Source organism: Astyanax mexicanus, chromosome 12 (genome assembly GCF_023375975.1).
Source record: "Astyanax mexicanus isolate ESR-SI-001 chromosome 12, AstMex3_surface, whole genome shotgun sequence".
In the NCBI taxonomy this organism is placed as follows: Eukaryota; Metazoa; Chordata; class Actinopteri; order Characiformes; family Acestrorhamphidae; genus Astyanax; species Astyanax mexicanus.
In genome coordinates, this window is record NC_064419.1 from 41,304,489 (window position 1) to 41,324,223 (window position 19,735).

General features: G+C 34.4%; 1 protein-coding gene across 1 annotated transcript; it reads right to left on the reverse strand.

The window, feature by feature from the left end:
* Positions 1 to 220: 220 nt before the first annotated feature.
* Positions 221 to 18,311, reverse strand: alx3 (ALX homeobox 3). Its single transcript, XM_022671050.2, has 4 exons — positions 17,573 to 18,311; positions 8,714 to 8,988; positions 3,825 to 3,950; positions 221 to 3,310 (listed from the first exon to the last, which is right to left on the reverse strand). Exons 1-4 carry the CDS (start codon positions 17,883 to 17,885, stop codon positions 2,945 to 2,947), a joined length of 1,080 nt encoding a protein of 359 aa, XP_022526771.2. The 5' UTR covers positions 17,886 to 18,311; the 3' UTR covers positions 221 to 2,944.
* Positions 18,312 to 19,735: the final 1,424 nt, after the last annotated feature.

Below are 19,735 nucleotides of genomic sequence, written 5' to 3' on the forward strand. Positions count from 1 at the left end.
CCATTAAAACACAACATCCACAGTTGCTATAAATTATGTGCTGCTTTCAAGAATACCAAAGGGGATGTTTTAATGATTTAGCAGCTTAAAGCCTAAAGGAAAACTACAACAATACAATTAGCTTTATATGTTTCATATATATTTGAGGCAGCAATAAACTAAATTGTCTATTAAAACATTTTAACTGTTCTTCTTCCTGGGGTTAGAAAAACAAAAGGAGTGAAATATAAAAGCCATTTATTAATATTCATACTAATGTAAAAACTCAGCATACATTCATTTAACATATGAGATTAGCAACTTTAAATATTTTTTTTTGTTTTACAAAAATGTCATTCTGTTCTGGTTCATACAGAGTTTATATACAATTATGCACAAGATGAGGAAAAAAAAACATTTACCTGTTAGAAAAACAGCATATCGTCATACAAATGTACAGTACCAAAAACCTTGTATCTCCAAAACAGCAACTTTACAGGAGTTGAACAACAATATCTTAATTTTTAAATGGATTTTTTTTTTTTGCAAAATGATCCGTTTAATAGGACAGTTTAACGCAATGGGAAGAATGAAACAACTGCCATATTCATATTCTTTTAGTACATATAAAAAAAATGCAAAAACTAAGAATAGAGGTGTGTAATATTGTATCATTCACAAAATAAAAACCTATGCAATATTTTAAACAATAAAAAATAATCCATATTGTGATTCGATATTGGTATTGTCTTAAAAACAGCCTATTTTGTATTTGTTTTGCTATTTATTGTGAAGCTTTAAAGATATTTTGTATATTTTTTAATGTTTGCATTGTTTTGTGGTATATTTATTTGGTACATTACATAATTTACAATACAATATTTATCGTTAAATTATCATCTTCCTACTGCTGTGTACAAAAATAAGAAATGTTTACAGATTTTATTTGTTTCTACTGAATGTTTAAAACTTTTATACTAAATAACACTTTGACAAGTTTTTGGAGGCAGTAGTATATTCTTGAAGTTTCATAATATTATTTTAGGACCATATCACACGCTCTTAATGGAGATACAAGCTTTTTGCATGAGAGTGACAATACACAGATCAAGCATAACATTATGACCATTATCAATTATCGTTATCAATCTTATTAGCTCTACTGATCATATACTATATGAGTAATTTTATAATTACAGAATGTAGTTCTGTATCTATTTCTCTGGATACTTTATTATTATCCTCTTTTACCCTGTTCTTCTTTAATGATCAGAACCCCACAGGAGAGAAAACCACCACAAAGCAGCTATTATTATTATTATTATTATTATTATTATTATTATTATTATTATTATTATTATTATTATTATTATTATTATTATTATTATTATTTGGGTGGTGGGTAATTTATTCTCAGCACTGCAGTGATTAGCAGTGATTAGCATGGTGGTGGTGTATGAGGTGTTAGTGTGTGTTGTGCTGGTGATACAGTGAGTGGATCAGATCCTCCACTCTATTACACTCTCCTACCTGCACTGCAAAAAACTAAATCTTAGCAAGTGAAATTTTCTAAATTTAAGGCAATAAATCTTAATTTTTGTGATAAGACTTTTTTTTCTTACTAAGCATTGTAAGTGTTAGATTATTTAGCTTATTTTAGGGATAGTTATCTTAATCATTCTTACTTAAAATTTGTACCTTAGTTTAACCCTTTCAGACCTGATTTAACTACAGTGATGTTTTTTACTATGAAATCTATATAGCAAATTAATCTATATAGCGAATTAACAAAATTATTTAATAATTGATTTTTATTTTCATTACATTGGAAGTTTGTGTGTATTTTTTTTTATTTCACATTGACCTTTTTACTTCATAAACCATTCTTAAACAGTAAAATTAAAATTAAACATTAAAAATGTTCTAAATTACATTAAATTAGTAAAAATTAGCTCTTACTTTGCCTCAATGGCTTTAGTGCTACTGTTCTTTTTTCAGTACAGAGGGCAGACAGTGTTCAAACTGTGTTAATAGTCTTATGTGTAAAAATAAAGAAAATACAAGATGTCCATTGTAATGAATGCAGGGTCTGAAAGCGTTAAGTAATTTGAACTCAAAATAAGCACACTCAAGCAGCAATCCAGTTATTCTGATTCTTGTGTCCAAAAACAGTGACTTTTTTGCCTGATTTAGGTGTTACTTTACTCATTTTGGGATTTTTCCATTGCTTTTTGTAAGAAATCTTACTAAGAAAATTTTGCTTACCCTATTGGCAGATTTGTTTTGCTTAATATACATATATTTGTCTTAATTTGAATATATTTTGTCTAGTTTTTGCCAATGGATTTTTTTGCAGTGTATAGCTGAAACACCTTGTAGATAAAGTAAAATCAGAGACAGAAGCTCTGAATCTGTTGCTGCACAGTTTACAGTGCTGAAGTGTTTAAGAACTCCAGCAGCACTGCTGTGTCTGATCCACTCACTGTACCAGCACAACAGCACAACAGCACAACCACTGCAGAACTGTGGGGGTCTTGACCCTTAATAACCAGGGTGAAACAGGTTTAAATTATTGAATTACAAACTGCTCCTATATAATCAGTATAGCTGATAATATGGATAAAGGGTTTAGAAACAAGGTTCTGGTCAGAATGTCCAAACGTTAAGCTTGATCAATGTGTGCAGGGTATGAGTTATTATCATTCTTATTTTTAACAAAAAAAAACTGCAAATGTACAAAAACAAAGGTATGAATACGTTGACGTTGAAAACTTTTCCACTCCTCCACTCTTCCACTCCTCCACTCTCCCGTCTCGTATATTTGTCCCTCCGGACGGGTTCTGAGCTCCGTGCCGAAAGCTGGATCTCCACTGTTTGAGTTTCTCTGACGCACCAGCACGCCGGTGTGTATCCAGCAATTACCCGTTGGCTCAGTCAGTTCCTAGCTGAAGGCCGGGTCACGCGGTCACGTGGGCCAGGATAAAAGGCTGCCAGGGTCTTTGGTTTTCATGCGCAGAGCCACCAGGCCCGACGGCTTGTAGTCGGACTCGGGGCCGGACTCGAAGGAGTGGGCCCCCAGGCCCCCCTGAAAGCCGTGCAGGGAGTAGAGGCCGTTGATGCCGGGGTGGTGCGGGTGGTGGGGGTGGTGAGGGGGGTGACTGGGGGACGCCGACATGCCCATGAGTCCGGGGAGGTTGCTGTGGGGGTGGGAGTGGGGGTGGTGGGGGTAAGGGGACATGCAGGAGGAGGGCATGGTCTCGGTGCCCAGGACGCAGCCTCCAGTGGGCGTGCCACCTCCTCCCGACCCTGCTGGCCACAGGTTACTCTGCATCTGAGAAGCCAGAGAAAAATATATGGTAAATATAAGGTAAAAATATGTAAACATAAACAGATTCTGTGTTAAAATGATGGATGGTAGGGTTGTTTAGCTTACAGTTCATTTAAGTCACAACAATAGACAAACAATAGTCTGCTTAAACTAATACACACAAAATATATGCTTGCATATTCTATATTTTTTGCAATGGAGTGCAATGACTCTTTATATGTACTGTATATTTTTATAGATTGTTTAGTTTCTACTGAATATTTAAAACTTTTATACTAAGTAACACTTTGACATTTATTTTGTAGCAGTAGTATATTCCTGAAATATAATAGTCTGCATCTGAGAAGCCATGAGCAGATTCTGTGTTAAAGTGATGTATAGCACGATTGTCTAGCTTACAGTTGGAAAGAAAAAATATATGAACCCTAAAACATTTTCTCACCCCATAGAGCTTCAGATATCTGTGCCCCCCTTCTAAATTCTGTAACTTATACGCAGTATTGTCTACATGTTGTACCTGGTATGTATCCGATCGAGGCAGCAGAGAGATATCGTACGTAGCCGCGAAGTGGTTTCGCACTTCCTGCATCTTCCCATAGCGCTCCCGTTTCCTCCACTTCGCTCTCCTGTTCTGAAACCACACCTGTCAGAGTGAAATGAATTAGTATTTTGGATTTGCCTTCATTTTGACTTATTCCTTTAATATCAACTTTTAATCAAGGTGATAAAAGCTTAAAAAATGTTTTAGCCCATTTTCTTCCCAATATGATAGGCCAATTATGCATTCCCCACTTTATATGAACTCCACCTATCACTAGAAATGCCCCTAGCACTAGGAGGGTTAAGACCAGCACATGCCTCCTCCGCTACATGTAAAGCTAGACTCCACCTCTTTTCCACCTCTTTTGTCGCTGATGCAGCATCATTGGGTAGCATCACAGCACCCTCAGAGGAAAGCACCGGACCCCCAGCTCTGATACATTAGCCAATAGGTGCCTGTGCTGACCAACATCACACTTGGGAGGGCATAAAGGGGGTGACTGGTGCCATCTACCCACCCAGTCAGAGCACGGCCAATTGTGTTCTCTCAGACTCCGGCTGCTGATGACAAAGCAGCATTATCCGAGATTGAGAGAGCTGATTTTAGTCACAATACAGTTACAATACAATACAATTGCTATGTATTTTTACTCACTATAAATAACATTCAGGTATAATATTTGCATGTTTAACAAATAACAACAGAAAATATATATTTTACATGTAAAGCATAAGTCACGGGCCACAGACCTTATAATAAAACAAATAATGAAATATACCATTTTAAATAATACATTTTCCTGATTACTTTCATTTACACATCATTTTACTTTACTTACTATCTTTATCTTTGACAGTGTTGTGTAAACTAGGATTTTTCAAATTGATGTTTCATTTCATGAGGTCTCTTAATATTAAACTCCTTAATTAAGGCAACTTTTAGACTCTTTGGCCTGTTTTTCTGCGCTACAACTTCGCAGCCTCTCCACTTTTAGACTCTTTGGCCCGTTTGTTCTGCGCTAAAAATGCGCACCCTCTCTGCTTTTAGACTCTTTGGCCTGTTTGTTCTGCGCTAAAACTGCGCAGCCTCTCCGCTTTTAGACTCTTTGGCCCATTTTTCTGCTCTAAAACTGCGCACCCTCTCCGCTTTTAGGCCCGTTTCTGACACCTAGCGTTCAAACTTTGAATCTCACATTATAAAAACCTGCTTAACAGTGGGCCAACTTTCATTCTATTTCTAAAATACCTCGCGGGCCGCTCCAAAAAAGGAAATGGCGCCACAAATGGCCCGCTGGCCGTAGTTTGGACACCCCTGGCTTACATACTTAGGTGTATTATCCAGTAAGTACAGAGACTTCTGCAGAAACTTATTAAGGCTATTGTTCAGCAATAGAAGTGTGTAACGACATGCTGGCAAGTCAACGAGATGTCATCAGGTAAATTACCCCTCAATCATCCTCTCTAAGCCTGAAAATACATATACTGTATAGATTGGTACATATTATTGTGTAGCAGCACAGTGTTTCCCAGCCCTGGTCCTGGAGAATTACTGTTTACATAGCCTAGATTAGCTGAGAACATTTTAATGCCAGTTGCTGTTCCAGTTAAAAATGCATCTCAGTGGTTTTGGACTGAAGACACCAAATATTTGGGAATTTACTCTACAAACCAGTAAAATCTGGCAGGGTGGAGAAAAGTGGCATTTTTAAACAAACACTGAGACACTTACGCTTCTTTCATTAAGCAAGCTTTCTGGGCAAAGGTCCCTGTTTATATTCATATTCATACAACTAAATTATATACTGAATATTAAGGGTTTCACATACTATGCAATATATCACTATATCGTTGTCGTCCACTGAAAATCTGGTATCTCCAAAACAGCAACTTTACAGGAGAGAAATAAAACCTTAATCTTAACTTTCAATGGAAATCAGTGTGAAAGAGTTTATTTCAGGTCATTTTGGAGAATTTCTATTTCTATTTTATTCATTCATCAAGAAACTAAACACAGTGTAAAGGGCAGATTGTGTGTTCGAATTATGTAGTAAACTAAAATCAACCAAAAGATATTTGTTTTTCATTTAAGCGATGATATGCACTATATGTATATAAATTAGAATAACATAAACGTCTTACATTTTAAAATATGTTAATGTATCTAATTATATTAGTACACTATTGATTTAACCTACAGTATATAACTTTGAAAACTCAATATTGTCCATTGTGTTAACTTAGTGATTTTGACTTTATTTGTTTAGTTTTATTTTATTTAGGATATTGAAACACTGTCATATTCCAGTGTCTGGACAAATTATTATTATTAATTGCTTTTTAAATTTAATTCTGTAAATGCATTATAATGTAATTGTGTTTTTGTTATGTGAGTGACAAAAAAAGGATTTATGTGGCAAATTTCTTAAATTTCCTTCGGGATAAATAAAGTATCTATCTATCTATCTATCTATCTATCTATCTATCTATCTATCTATCTATCTATCTATCTATCTATCTATCTATCTATCTATCTATCTATCTATCTATCTATCTATCTATCTATCTATCTATCTATCTATCTATCTATCTATCTAATAATACTGCTTATCTGCTTACAATTATTTCTGGGACAATTATTCCAAGCCTACTGTTTATGAGGTATTACTAGTGTATTATTTGGGGTAACACATCTTTCCAAAGTTGAAATTTTGAGCATTAGAGCAGGACAAATGCTGACATGTTCTGGACAGAGGTAAAGCAGAGGTAAAGCAGAGGTAAAGCAGAGGTAAAGCACAGGTAAAGCAGAGATAAAGCAGATATAAAGCAGAGGTAAAGCAGAGGTAAAGCAGAGATAAAGCAGATATAAAGCAGAGGTAAAGCAGAGGTAAAGCAGAGATAAAGCAGAGGTAAAGCAGAGGTAAAGCAGAGTCAAAGCAGAGTCAAAGCACAGGTAAATCAGAGGTAAAGCAGAGATAAAGCACAGGTAAAGCAAAGGTAAAGCAGAGATAAATCAGAGGTAAAACAGAGGTAAAGCCGGGGGGAAAGTAGAGTTAAAGCAGAGATAAAGCAGAGATAAAGCACAGGTAAAGCAAAGGTAATGCACGGGTACAGCAGAGGTAACGCAGAGATAAAGCAGAGGTAAAGCAGAGGTAAAGCAGAGATAAAGCACAGGTAAAGCAAAGGTAATGCACAGGCAAAGCAGACATAACGCAGAGGTAATGCAGAGGTAAAACAGAGATAATGCACAGTTAAAACAGAGGTAAAGCAGAGATAAAGCAGAGATAAAGCAGAGATAAAGCAGAGGTAAAGCAAAGGTAAAGCAGAGATAAAGCAGAGGTAAAACAGAGGTAAAGCAGGGGTAAAGTAGAGATAAAGCAGAGATAAAGCAGAGGTAAAGCAGGGGTAAAGTAGAGATAAAGCAGAGATAAAGCAGAGATAAAGCACAGGTAAAGCAAAGGTAATGCACGGGTACAGCAGAGGTAACGCAGAGATAAAGCAGAGGTAAAGCAGAGGTAAAGCAGAGATAAAGCACAGGTAAAGCAAAGGTAATGCACAGGCAAAGCAGAGATAACGCAGAGGTAATGCAGAGGTAAAACAGAGATAATGCACAGTTAAAGCAGAGGTAAAGCAGAGATAAAGCAGAGATAAAGCAGAGATAAAGCAGAGGTAAAGCAGAGGTAAAGCAGAGATAATGCAGAGGAAAAGCAGAGGTAAAGCACAGGTGAAGCACAGGTAAAGCACAGGTAAAGCAGAGGTAAAGCATAGTCAAAGCACAGGTAAAGCAGAGGTAAAGCAGAGATAAAGCACAGGTAAAGCAAAGGTAAAGCAGAGATAAAGCAGAGTTAAAACAGAGGTAAAGCAGGGGTAAAGTAGAGATAAAGCAGAGATAAAGCAGAGATAAAGCACAGGTAAAGCAAAGGTAATGCACAGGTACAGCAGAGGTAACGCAGAGATAAAGCACAGGTAAAGCAGAGATAAAGCAGAGGTAAAGCAGAGATAAAGCACAGGTAAAGCAAAGGTAATGCCCAGGTAAAGCAGAGATAACGCAGAGGTAAAGCAGAGGTAATGCAGAGGTAAAACAGAGATAATGCACAGGTAAAGCAGAGATAAAGCAGAGGTAAAGCAGGGGTAAAGTAGAGATAAAGCAGAGATAAAGCACAGGTAAAGCAGAGGTAAAGTAGAGATAAAGCACAGGTAAAGCAAAGGTAATGTACAGGTAAAGCAGAGGTAAAGCAGAGGTAATGCAGAGGTAAAGCAGAGGTAAAGCAGAGATAAAGCAGAGGTAAAGCAGAGGTAAAGTAGAGATAAAGCACAGGTAAAGCAAAGGTAATGCACAGGGGAAGCAGAGGTAAAGCACAGATAAAGCAGAGGTAAAGCCGAAGTAAAGCAGAGATAAAGCACAGGTAAAGCAGAAGTAAAGCAGAGATAAAGCAGAAGTAAAGCAGAGGTAAAGCAGAGGTAAAGCAGAGATAAAGCAGAGGTAATGCACAGGTAGAGCAGAGATAATGCAGCAGTAAAGCAGAGATAAAGCAGAGATAAAGCAGAGGTAATGCACAGGTAGAGCAGAGATAATGCAGCAGTAAAGCAAAGGTAAAGCAGAGATAAAGCAGAGGTAAAGCAGAAGTAAAGCAGAGGTAAAGCAGAGAGAAAGCAGAGGTAAAGCAGAGATAAAGCAGAGGTAATGCACAGGTAGAGCAGAGATAATGCAGCAGTAAAGCAGAGATAAAGCAGAGGTAATGCAGAGGTAAAGCAGAAGTAAAGCAGAGGTAAAGCAGAGGTAAAGCAGAAGTAAAGCAGAGGTAAAGCAGAGATAAAGCACAGGTAAAGCAGAGGTAAAAGTGTGTTGGTTAATAGAAATTGTAGTACCTGCACTCGTGCTTCAGTGAGCTCGGTCCTCAGGGCCAGCTGCTCTCGGGCGTAGACGTCTGGATAATGTGTTTTCTGGAAGACCTTCTCCAGCTCCTCCAGCTGGAAGGTGCTGAACGTGGTGCGGTTCCTCCGCTTCTTGTTCTTTCCTGAAAGGTCGATGGAGTCTGCGATGGACTCGCCCTGGGTTAACCCGTTTGAGGGCTCCTTCAGTTTGCTGCAGCATTCTGAGTCAAGGATTGAGTAACCCAAAGACTTGGGCAGAGACTTGTCTCCTAGAGAAATAAAAAACATATATATTATAAAACATTTAAAATACATAAAAATATATATAAAACATATACATTAGCTAAACTAGGGGTTCTGTATTGTATGTTCAATGTCCTGCAATCATATTTCTGTAAAGCTCCTTTCTGACCACATCAGTTGTAAAAAGTGCTATACAAATATATTGGATTTGATTTGATTATATAGACTTGATTAAGATAAGCCTGTCCTGATAACTTTTTTTATTTTTGGAATATATTGTTCAAGAAAAAATAATTGCATTGTAAGAATTTTGTGCCATCAAAAATGTCCAAAAAAACTTTTTTTTTATTAAGTCTTTGATTATTTGTCATATTTCTAAGACTATGCAGAAATCATATTTTACAGCTTAATCACTTTTCATTTTCACTTTTTATTTCCTGTCATGTATGTGTCCAACCTGTTATATCAAGCTGCACAATATGGTGGAAAGTTATAGTGAAAAATGACATTTGAAGAAAACATGTTATTCATGATCATCTTGTTCTGTTTTAAAGACACATTTTTTCTATATTTTCTATATATTATATTTGTATTATTTATATTTTCTATATTAATATATTATATTATATAATATTTAATAATCTTTATATTTTGCCTTGACAGTGTTAAGGTACAGATTAAGCTTTACCCCTCAGTTAAGTAAAGAGACATGATAAGTGATAACATTAAGTAAAAAAATATATTTTAATTTGCTGAACATGCAGCTAGTGTATTTAGTCCCTTAAAAAAAATAAACACATTTAAATAGCTTGATGTATTTAGAAAATAGCTACATGAGTTATGGAACAGCCTAGATTATTAACATTATCAAATCTTAAAGTAAACCTTAAAATATGTATTTTTACAACACATTAATGCATTATGATATTTTTTTATTATGATTATGATGATTAAGAGAGGAGTATTCAGGTGATGCTGGCACTACTTTACTAAATCATATTCATTTAAAATTATTTTACTGTTACCCTACACAAACATACTACAAATATTTTACTGGCAGATATACATCAGACATGCAATATATCACATCCCCACATCAGTAACATAAATCCCTTATAAAGTCCTACAAAAACAATTCTCCACCATGATCTACAAACACAAACACACTGGATAATTTAATAAAAGCACGTAACAGTCGTAAAAATAAAGGATTCTCATTGGTTCTTGACATAAATTGATACACACAGGAACAAAAGCTTTAAACACACTCACCCATCACATTTACAACCTACTTCTTCAAAGAACCTCCCACTGAAACATTATTTAGGTTCATTATTTGTTGTAAATTTGTAAAAAGTATTTAAAAGCACTAAAAATTTAAAGTGTATATGTTTATTTTTCTACTTGTAATGGTGGCATTTTGGAGATTTTGGGGAGTTTTATTTTCAAATGCCACAAACATTATACATTATACATTATAATATTACTTATATTACATTATAATATTACTTATGTGTCAATGCTCTTTACATAATACTGCACATGGAAATGTGTGAAAATGGACATTTGCTACCATACTTCTTGCACACTCATGTCAACAGTAATAAGCTCTTTACTGTATTTGTGTATTTTCTCCAATATCATTCAGACCTAATATCTACTGATGATCTCTTCAGATCTTAATCTCTGCGTTGGATTACAGATTGCCCCATACAAATACTTTATGGATAGAATATCCTCATATGATTACACAGAGAGACACAGAGACAAAGACTTGAAACAGGGAAAAAAAGAAATCAGTGTTTGTAAATTAAGCCACGTTTCTAAAATTCCTACAGCTAGACAGCTTTTATTGATCTATAGAGAAAACTAGTATAATAATGCACTTTAAACATTCATAGCTACCAATGTAAAATAATAAAAACTGATATTCTGATGTATGTATGTATGTAGGTTACTTTCCTTTATACCCTCATGTAAATTTGATTTATTTGAAATGAGTCAGCATTTAATTAGAAGATACCAAAACAACACAGAATATCCCAGCCCTCTATTTTATGTCTGGCTTATTAAGTTTAGTAATAGTTGCTGGTATTCAGCTGTTTTTGTGTCACTTTGTTCTACATTTTGGAGGACTGACAAAATGTTGTATATAAAGGGTGAAAACTGTAATCTACAATTGATTCCCATTACCCGTCATAACTCTCTGTTGTATAGATTTTGTAGGCTTTTGATTAAATACTGATTATAATAATCAGTGCTAAGGTTTCCAAAAGATTAAAAGCGCTAAGATGATTCTTAGATGGTCGAGCGAGCTTCACTCTGAGCTCTCTCTCTCTCTTTCCTAATGTTAAAATGTTCTTAATGCTAAGATGCTTTTGGAAAACTGGGCCCAGCTCACTAGACCATTTAAAAATCTGATTCACTTACTACTTTAATAGGAATTTTTAAAATAGCATCATTATGCTTTTGTCAACATGAGAGTAGATGCAGTTAATAAACATGTATTACACTATCATTCAGCTCTCCTGAGTAAATACAGCTCTGGAAAAAAATAAGAGACCACTTAAAAATGATGAGTTACTTAATTTTACCAAATTAAAAACCTCTGGAATATAATCAAGAGGAAGCCATCAAACCAAGATGAACTGCTTGACTTTTTACACCAGGAGTGGTATAAAGTTATCCTATCTATCTAAAAGCAGTGTGTAAGACTAGTGGAGGAGAACATGCCAAGATGCATAAAAACTGTGATTAAAAACCAGGGTTATTCCACCAAATATTGATTTCTGAACTCTTAAAACCTTAAGAATATGAACTTGTTTTCTTTGCATTATTTGAGGTCTGAAAGCTCTACATATTTTTTTGTTATCTCAGCCATTTAACATTTTCTGCAAATAAATGCTCTAAATTACAATATTTTTATTTGGAATTTGGGAGAAATGTTGTCTGTAGTTTATAGAATAAAACAACAATGTTCATTTGACTCAAACATAAACCTATAAATAGCAAAATCAGAGAAACTTATTCAGAAACTGAAGTGATCTCTTAATTTTTTCAGCGCTGTATTTATTGTACTGCATTTGTAGCATTTGTAACTACACAGAAATGGAATATACTCTCTGTGATCTCTGCTAATCCCAACAGATAAATCATGTCTATAAATGTGTCAATAAATCAATAGTATTATTTGAAAAATATATATAAAAGTAAGAGTGTAGGCAACAGCAAAGAAGTGCAACAGAGGTGAATGTGGAAATAAAACACAAAAGATACTGAAATAATTCTGTGTATTGTGAACGACAGAAATGAACAGGTGTATAAATCAGATTGATTTACTCACAGATCTATTTAAGCATCATATTATATAATTATATAAATTAATTATATAAAAAACAAAACTACAAAACCAAACACCTTCAGAATATTCAGAACGAAACACAGAAATATTTTCTTTGTCGATATTTTGTTCTAAACATAATAAAAATAAACTATATTATTGACCTGATATTTAAGACCACTGATATAACAATAATACAGTAGCATTACTTTTAGTTAGGACCTTTTACTTCCTTAAAATATTTGGATGTAATTCAGCTATATTTCAGCATATTATTTGAAATAAAGAAGATGTTAAAGGGTTAAACTTCACCAAACCTAACCCTAAAAATGTTCTTAATGTCCAACTGTGACATACAGTACTGAAGTACTTAAGTTAAACTACACTTATTTTCCAGGAGGATGGTGCAGTATCATAGACAGTATTTTTATAGTTTAAAATTTATTTTAAATAAAAAAAAGAATATCCTGGGGACATAGTAAATAGAGTATAACAAAAAGTAATTTTAAATCGATTGCAGTGGTAAAATGGCGTAAAAATGTTTGGACTTTGGAATTGGAATATAAAAAATATATATACATATGTAAAACACTGTTTGTATAGCATAGCTGATGCTGACATACTGGCTTATTCACGTTGAATGGCTTTTCTCTTTATAGTAAACACAATGGACAGTTCTGAGGTCAGAAAAATTATTAAGGTTATGTCCATATACTGTACGATAAGTCGATAATGGAATTTCTATGACAGGCCTACAAACAGTCAGTTTTCCCTCCCAATCTGCTGCATGTAATTCATCTGATTTACAGTGTAATTAGGCATTAGATGTTTCTGTTGATATTAGTAACATCTGACCGCAGGGCTGGACTTGTCTCTGAGTGCTGAGCTTTTATGTCCCGTGGCCTCGGCAGTGGAGAGAGCTGGAGTGAAGGAATGAATATCTTTTTAATGCAATCATCTCCGAAACAGAGAGATGCATTCATTAGGTCCAGAGTTATCTGTCAAGTCTGTTTGGACCTGACCCTTTGAGAGAGTTCAGGCTGAAAGAGCTGTTTCACTTTTCACAAGCTAAAAATACACTTCTTAATGCACTTCTGAGAGATCAAAGTTTTTCTTTCTTCTTTTCTCTTTTTTCTTTTTTTTATTGCTGGTGATTTCTACTTGTTAAGTAACTGTTTGAATTGTGAGCATATGTTGTAATTAATTAATTAATTAGAATCATTTTCGGTTTTTAGCTAAAGAACTAGTGGCCTCACACTGATTCACGGTCAGGAATGTTCAATTGCCCTGTAGCCATTTTTAACCCAGCGAGGGACTCCAGGATCTTCAGCTAACAGACAAAACAGGAAGAACAAGGAGGCCTTCAAAAAGCTGAGAACGCCTGTCTGTGGAGGCCTCTCGGTGTTCCACAAAATCAGCGTCATATTCGATATGGCCTTTTAAAACTTTATTACCCAATAAAAAAAAATATATATATATATATAAAACAAGCCATGTTGCAAGATGCACCCCTAGATGCTTGAACTCTGACCAATGTTCTTGGCTTAGATTAGAGAAAAGAATATGTACAGTATAATTTAACTATTATGTGTTATTATGTGGAGGTTCTTAGAAATTTAGCAAAGCACAAAGTGCTTCTTCACTTCAAAAGCCTTCAGTTCTAGGCCAATAAATCAATAAAAGTATTTTTTACAGCTCAAATACACACAGTTAACCCTTGACCATTTGGTAGAGCACATTTGAATCACTAAAGCTTGTTAAATAGTGTCTTAAAAAAACTTAACTCAACCTCATTGTGCCTTCTCTACCAATCAGCATCAGCAGAGGTATATTAGCCTGATAATCATGGTGAATAGAGTATAACAAAAAGTAAATCAAAAATGATTACAGGGGTAAAATTGTGTAAAAATGTTTCTTTTAGCAAACTGAAATTAAGTTTAAAGATTTTAGTTTAGGAGATGGTACCACTGCAGTGACAATCCTGAACATCTGTTATTTTTTTACTGCTGTAATACACACAGTTAACTCAACTAACTCAACTAAAATTAACCCTATAACTCATGTCCAAGTGTTTATCGTCGCTGTCCAATAAAAAACAAATATCTCCAAAATAACAACTTAGAAGTCAATGTAAAAAGAGTTTATTTCAGGTCATTTTGAAGTATTTCTATTGGTCCGTTCATCAGGATATTCTGGCACAGTGTAAGGGTCAGTTTATCTGTTCAAATTATGTAGCAAACTAAAAATCAACAAAAATGGAGATACTTGTTTGTTCCTTATGTCTCAAGTGGGCGGTACATGATCATATTTTTATAGTTGAAAAAAATTGAAAGTTTTAAATTGGAAGATAAAATAATCATATGGTCGTAAAATACTGTAATAAGTCCTGGTATAAAAATGAATGGAGTCAAAGTAACTTAAAAAATAATACAATGGTAAAATGCCAATAGAATGTTTCTTAAGTAACAGAAATTAGTTTAAAAATAATTAGGTTTATGGGTTATTTGAGTTAAATTGGTGGTACCATCCCAGTGCAAAGTGGTGGACCCCTACCTAAGGTACAGTTGAGTTTACTGTCATTTTTCTTTTTTCTGAGAGTCTGGAATCCCAGAAACAGGACTGAAAACAAGTGGTTCAGGCCTCCAGACTGCTTGATTTGTTTTTCCGCAGTGGTTTACTTCAGATAAACTAAACCTCTTGTATTAGAGTTGAGCCACTTCCTTTTTGACAGATTCTTAGAGAATGTAATTTAAAACCAGAGGAAGTGAGTGTTTGTGTTTGAGAGCCTGTCACAGTGCAGTCCACAGAGGGTGACACCATATCAAGCCTGAGGAGCCGAAGGTCAACCGCTTTATTATGTGGCTTTTTTCTGGGAAAAGAAGTGTCCTTAAAGACTTTGTTTTAATGTAGGATCTGATAAGGTTTTAATTTGACGTATAAATACTTCAGAGCTTCCAGACTACAGTGTGGTGACACATTGCTTTAGTCTGATTTTCCTCACAGCCCAGTTCAAAAAGTCCATATTGGCTCCATTTAAGGTCTCTGAAGCATGTGGTGTACTCTGAGGACAAAATTAAATTCCAGAACATTTCACATCATGATGGGTCTGCTTTTGTTCAAGGGTCGCCTAATGTAGACAACATTAGCCTATTAAAACAATGGTTAAAGCATATGGTCTGTGTATCGGCGCGCGGCACTAAACAGAACTAGCGCTTTATCCTCAAGCAGTAAATGTCCAAGTTTAGTTTCACTCAGGGCTGTTTCTGCGATTTTACCACGAATAAAAAAAGCAATGTGTGTGGGACGGGGTAAACACAAATCAGACAAACATTGCTAAAGTTTAAAATTAGACATACCTGTAATAAGTACTAAGAATTTACTCAATAAACACAACTAACATGTTTTTCACTAGACGTGTGTGCATCTCTTTATTTATTTTATATAGGTTTACCTGCATCTCACGCTTTTGTTAAAAAAGTCGAGATTTTATGACTGTAAAATTTTAAAATTACCTCACAAATGGGAACGCTATCCAATCTATCTAGATCAATCCCATAAGTCCCATAATCACACATCAGATTTCCACATTAACAAGGGTATTAAATTAATTTTCAAGCAAAATATTTTTGCTGAAAAGCATTCCTCTTTTTGGTATTTATGTGTGAACAAGTTAGCTGAACGTCTCTCTCCTCTATCCAAAATTGATCAGAAAATATTTCATTAATTACTAAATTATTAAACGTGTTTAAATGGGGAAATAGGAAATAAAATATAAATGTTACACAGGCACTTTCAATCTTCTTGGGAATTCACGCAGTAAAATTAGAATGATCCGTTGTACTCGTTGATATTTAATAGCGTATTTTTCATAAACGGTTAATTTACTTTAACGTCTTGTTTTAGCGGCTTCTTTCTCAATGTTTGAAGACGATGTACAGACTTCGATGCCCAGCATAATTAGGATTCGTTGTTGTGGTTTTAATAAATATGAAAAGGGTTAAAAAAAAAAAAGTTTTACAGCACATATTCAGTCCATTTCGAATTTAGGGTTTGACGGTACTAAAGTGTAATGTAAAAAGTTCCTATTTTACATTTATTTGCATAAAATAAAATGTTTGTATCAGTGATCACGATAATTAATGATTAATAACACTATTATTATTATTATTATTATTATTATTATTATTATTATTATTATTATTATTATTATTATTATTATTATTGGTAGGCTGTTAGTCAACATTAAAATTGTACTTCTTGCATGTTCCTGTATTTGTAATACCGCTGTTGTTACTAGTGCTGTTTATCATACTTGCATACTTGTATATTTATTAAATTGCACTTATAGCTGTTGTATATTACAATGACTACATCATCAGTAATACTACTGTTATTTATTTATTTTTTACTTTTATTACTAACCACTGTTATTAATAGTTCTATTGCTGGTTAGGATGGTAATATTACTTATGATTAAAATTCTGTTGCGTTAAGTAGTTTTGCTTTTATATATATACTGGATACTACCAGGCCTATATTACTCTTTTACTTTTTAGTTCTATTACTTACTTTTACTGTAGTTTTGTTGCTGGTTATGGTGTGATGTGATACTTGCTAGTGCTGACGACTAGAACGTCGTCTGGTTAAAAGTACTGTGTTTAATAACTTAAGCGTGCAATATAAGTGTTGTGCACACTAAGAAATATAAGAACAAATTTGTACTTAAAAGAGTACAAAGCTTGTAGATTACCTTTCATTGAAAGTCTTTTTTGTATCCTTGTATCCAAAGATTAAAACGATTATAAAAATTATCATCAAATGAATACGATTCAAAATTGTCTGTTTTTTAAATGAGAAATATATATATATATATATATATATATATATATATATATATATATATATATATATATATATATATATATATATATATATATATATATAGTTTATTAGTACATACTTCCTGCTGTTAGAAAATACTTTGGGAACACATCTGACCCTGTAAAGAGCAATATTATACCTTTGAGGGTACTATTATGAAAATTGTATCTTTGAGTACAAGAAAGTACTTATATCGTTTCTCTGTTTTAGTATGTAGGTAACTTTACCCATAAATATTGTTCTGATGACAGTCCTGCGTCTCTTTGTAGTCTTATATATTGTCACTGATTATTCTCCACACTTTCTCCACACCGTAAACTATTTTTTTCCTGCGCACCAAAAACACATAGAGAAAAAACAGTAGTTTAAACTTTTTACAGTGCACTCACCCTCTGGGCTGTCGTGGTAAAAAGCAGTCTTGGCGCTCGCGGCGAGGCTCCTGCGCTCCTCCTGAAGACCGGGCGCGTATTTGTTGCTGTGTTTGGCTGGAGACGAGCGGCTCAGGGGGAAGTCCGGCATGAATCCAGCCCGCTGCTGGAGACCCTCGCACGGGTAGAAAGACCCTGAGCCCGAGGACGTGGAAGAGGAGGTGGAGGTGGATGAGGAAGGCTCCAAGGCCGAGACGGGCTCCGGGGTGCTGCGGTGAGGATGAGGAGGATGAGCGGGAGAAGAGAAAGGCAGACAGCTAGTGTCCGAGTCCATGGCGCAGATGGAGGCGCAGCGCGAGGGGAGAGATGGAGGGAGCGCACGGAGAGAGAGGGGAAGAGAGGGAGAGAGAGAAAAAGAGAGAGAGGGTCGTTTGATTTGTTTTCCCCCTCTCTCCACTTCTCCATTTCGAGTGGGTGGATTTTAGGAGATCAGAAACAAAGAGCCGTGAAACAAGGAGGAGGGGGGCGCGAGGGGGTCCTGATCCAATCCGCCAAGAATCCAATCACGTGCGGATCCTGTCCGCCTATTAACTGTTTAATTTCTCCACCGGATTCGAGATGACAGTGTAAGCGGGGTTAAGCGCGAGGTGAATTCTGAAGAGCTGAGAAAGTGAAGCTGGATAGAAGCTTCTGAAGAATAAAATAAAGCCCCTCACTTCACTCCTCATTTGGGGGGGATTTAGGCTCTATATAAAAACTCAGACTGACTGACTGACTAAACTGCTACTGAACAGAAACACCCGAGCGCAGATTTACTACTGTTCTTCTACTGCCTACTATACTTTTATTATAATAACTACGTTATAAAAATATTATAATAAAACATTTTTAGCTTGCGCAATAACGTATACAGCTCATTTTTGCTCAGCCTTTTGTTAATCAACTACTAAGGTGTACTAAAGTTTTAAGTTAAGTTGGGATTTGGGATTTTAAATTTCATAATTGATTTTGTTTATAATTTTTTGAACCTTGAACATAGTTTTTCTATATTTACATCTACATTTAAAGTATTATTTTTAAAACTTGGCTGGCGCTCTTATCCAAAAGAAAATTCTTAGCCTACATATAAACTATCAGACTGCTGACAAAAAAAACCCTAATATTATTATTATTTACTTATTATATATATTACAGACCGAACAATTGTTAATTAAAATGATTTTGCACAGATTTCAGTGTACTTTTCTTCTAAATTTCACCTTTTTAAACTCCAGCACCCCAGTTAAGTCCTGATACCAGATAAGCGATTTTCCTTTTTTAAATATTTTTTTCTGAAGTCTGAAGAGGAGTTTTTACACGAGGAACTAAATAACTCCCGGAATCGTATCACCCGAAGCAACAGGTGATTTGTAAAATGTGTGTTTGTGACCTTAATTATAAAGGGATGCTATAAGAAAATGTTTTGGAAACCAGTTTGTAAAATTTGGTGACTTATTTTATGACATTACTTTTTAACGTTAGTCTGTATCTTTACATAATCAGTAATATAATTTGCTTTTTTAGCACAATTATTCTATACGTTTTGAAACGATCATGAAATTGGTTTTTCGTGCATAAGTAACCAGTTATGTGGCATGTAGAAAAAAATTAAGCACAGTATTTAATAATTAACAAATTAATTTATCAAGGAACCCTTTAAAATCTATTTTTTCTAATTTTAGAAATAATAATAATAATTATTATTATTATTATTATTATTATTATTATTATTATTAATAATACTAATAATATTATTATTACTAGCAGTAGTAGTAGCAACAGTAATAATAATAGTAACAGTAATAACAACCATCATCAAAATCATCATTATCATCATTATCATCATCATCATTATCATCATAAACACTATTATCATCATAAACACTATTATCGTCATCATCATCGTCATTTTCATATTAAGTGGATATTGTAACTTATTATCTTTTTTATAAACATAATATATGATATATGAAATTCATATAATGTATATATTAATAGTTTATACATTTAAATTGATCACCATTAAATAATACTAATGTCAATGTTTTGTAATAATTAATAAAAATAATATCTATGAAAGTATCACTATTAAAATAATTAGCAATTATAATAAACAAAATCAATAATGATATCCAATAATGCAAT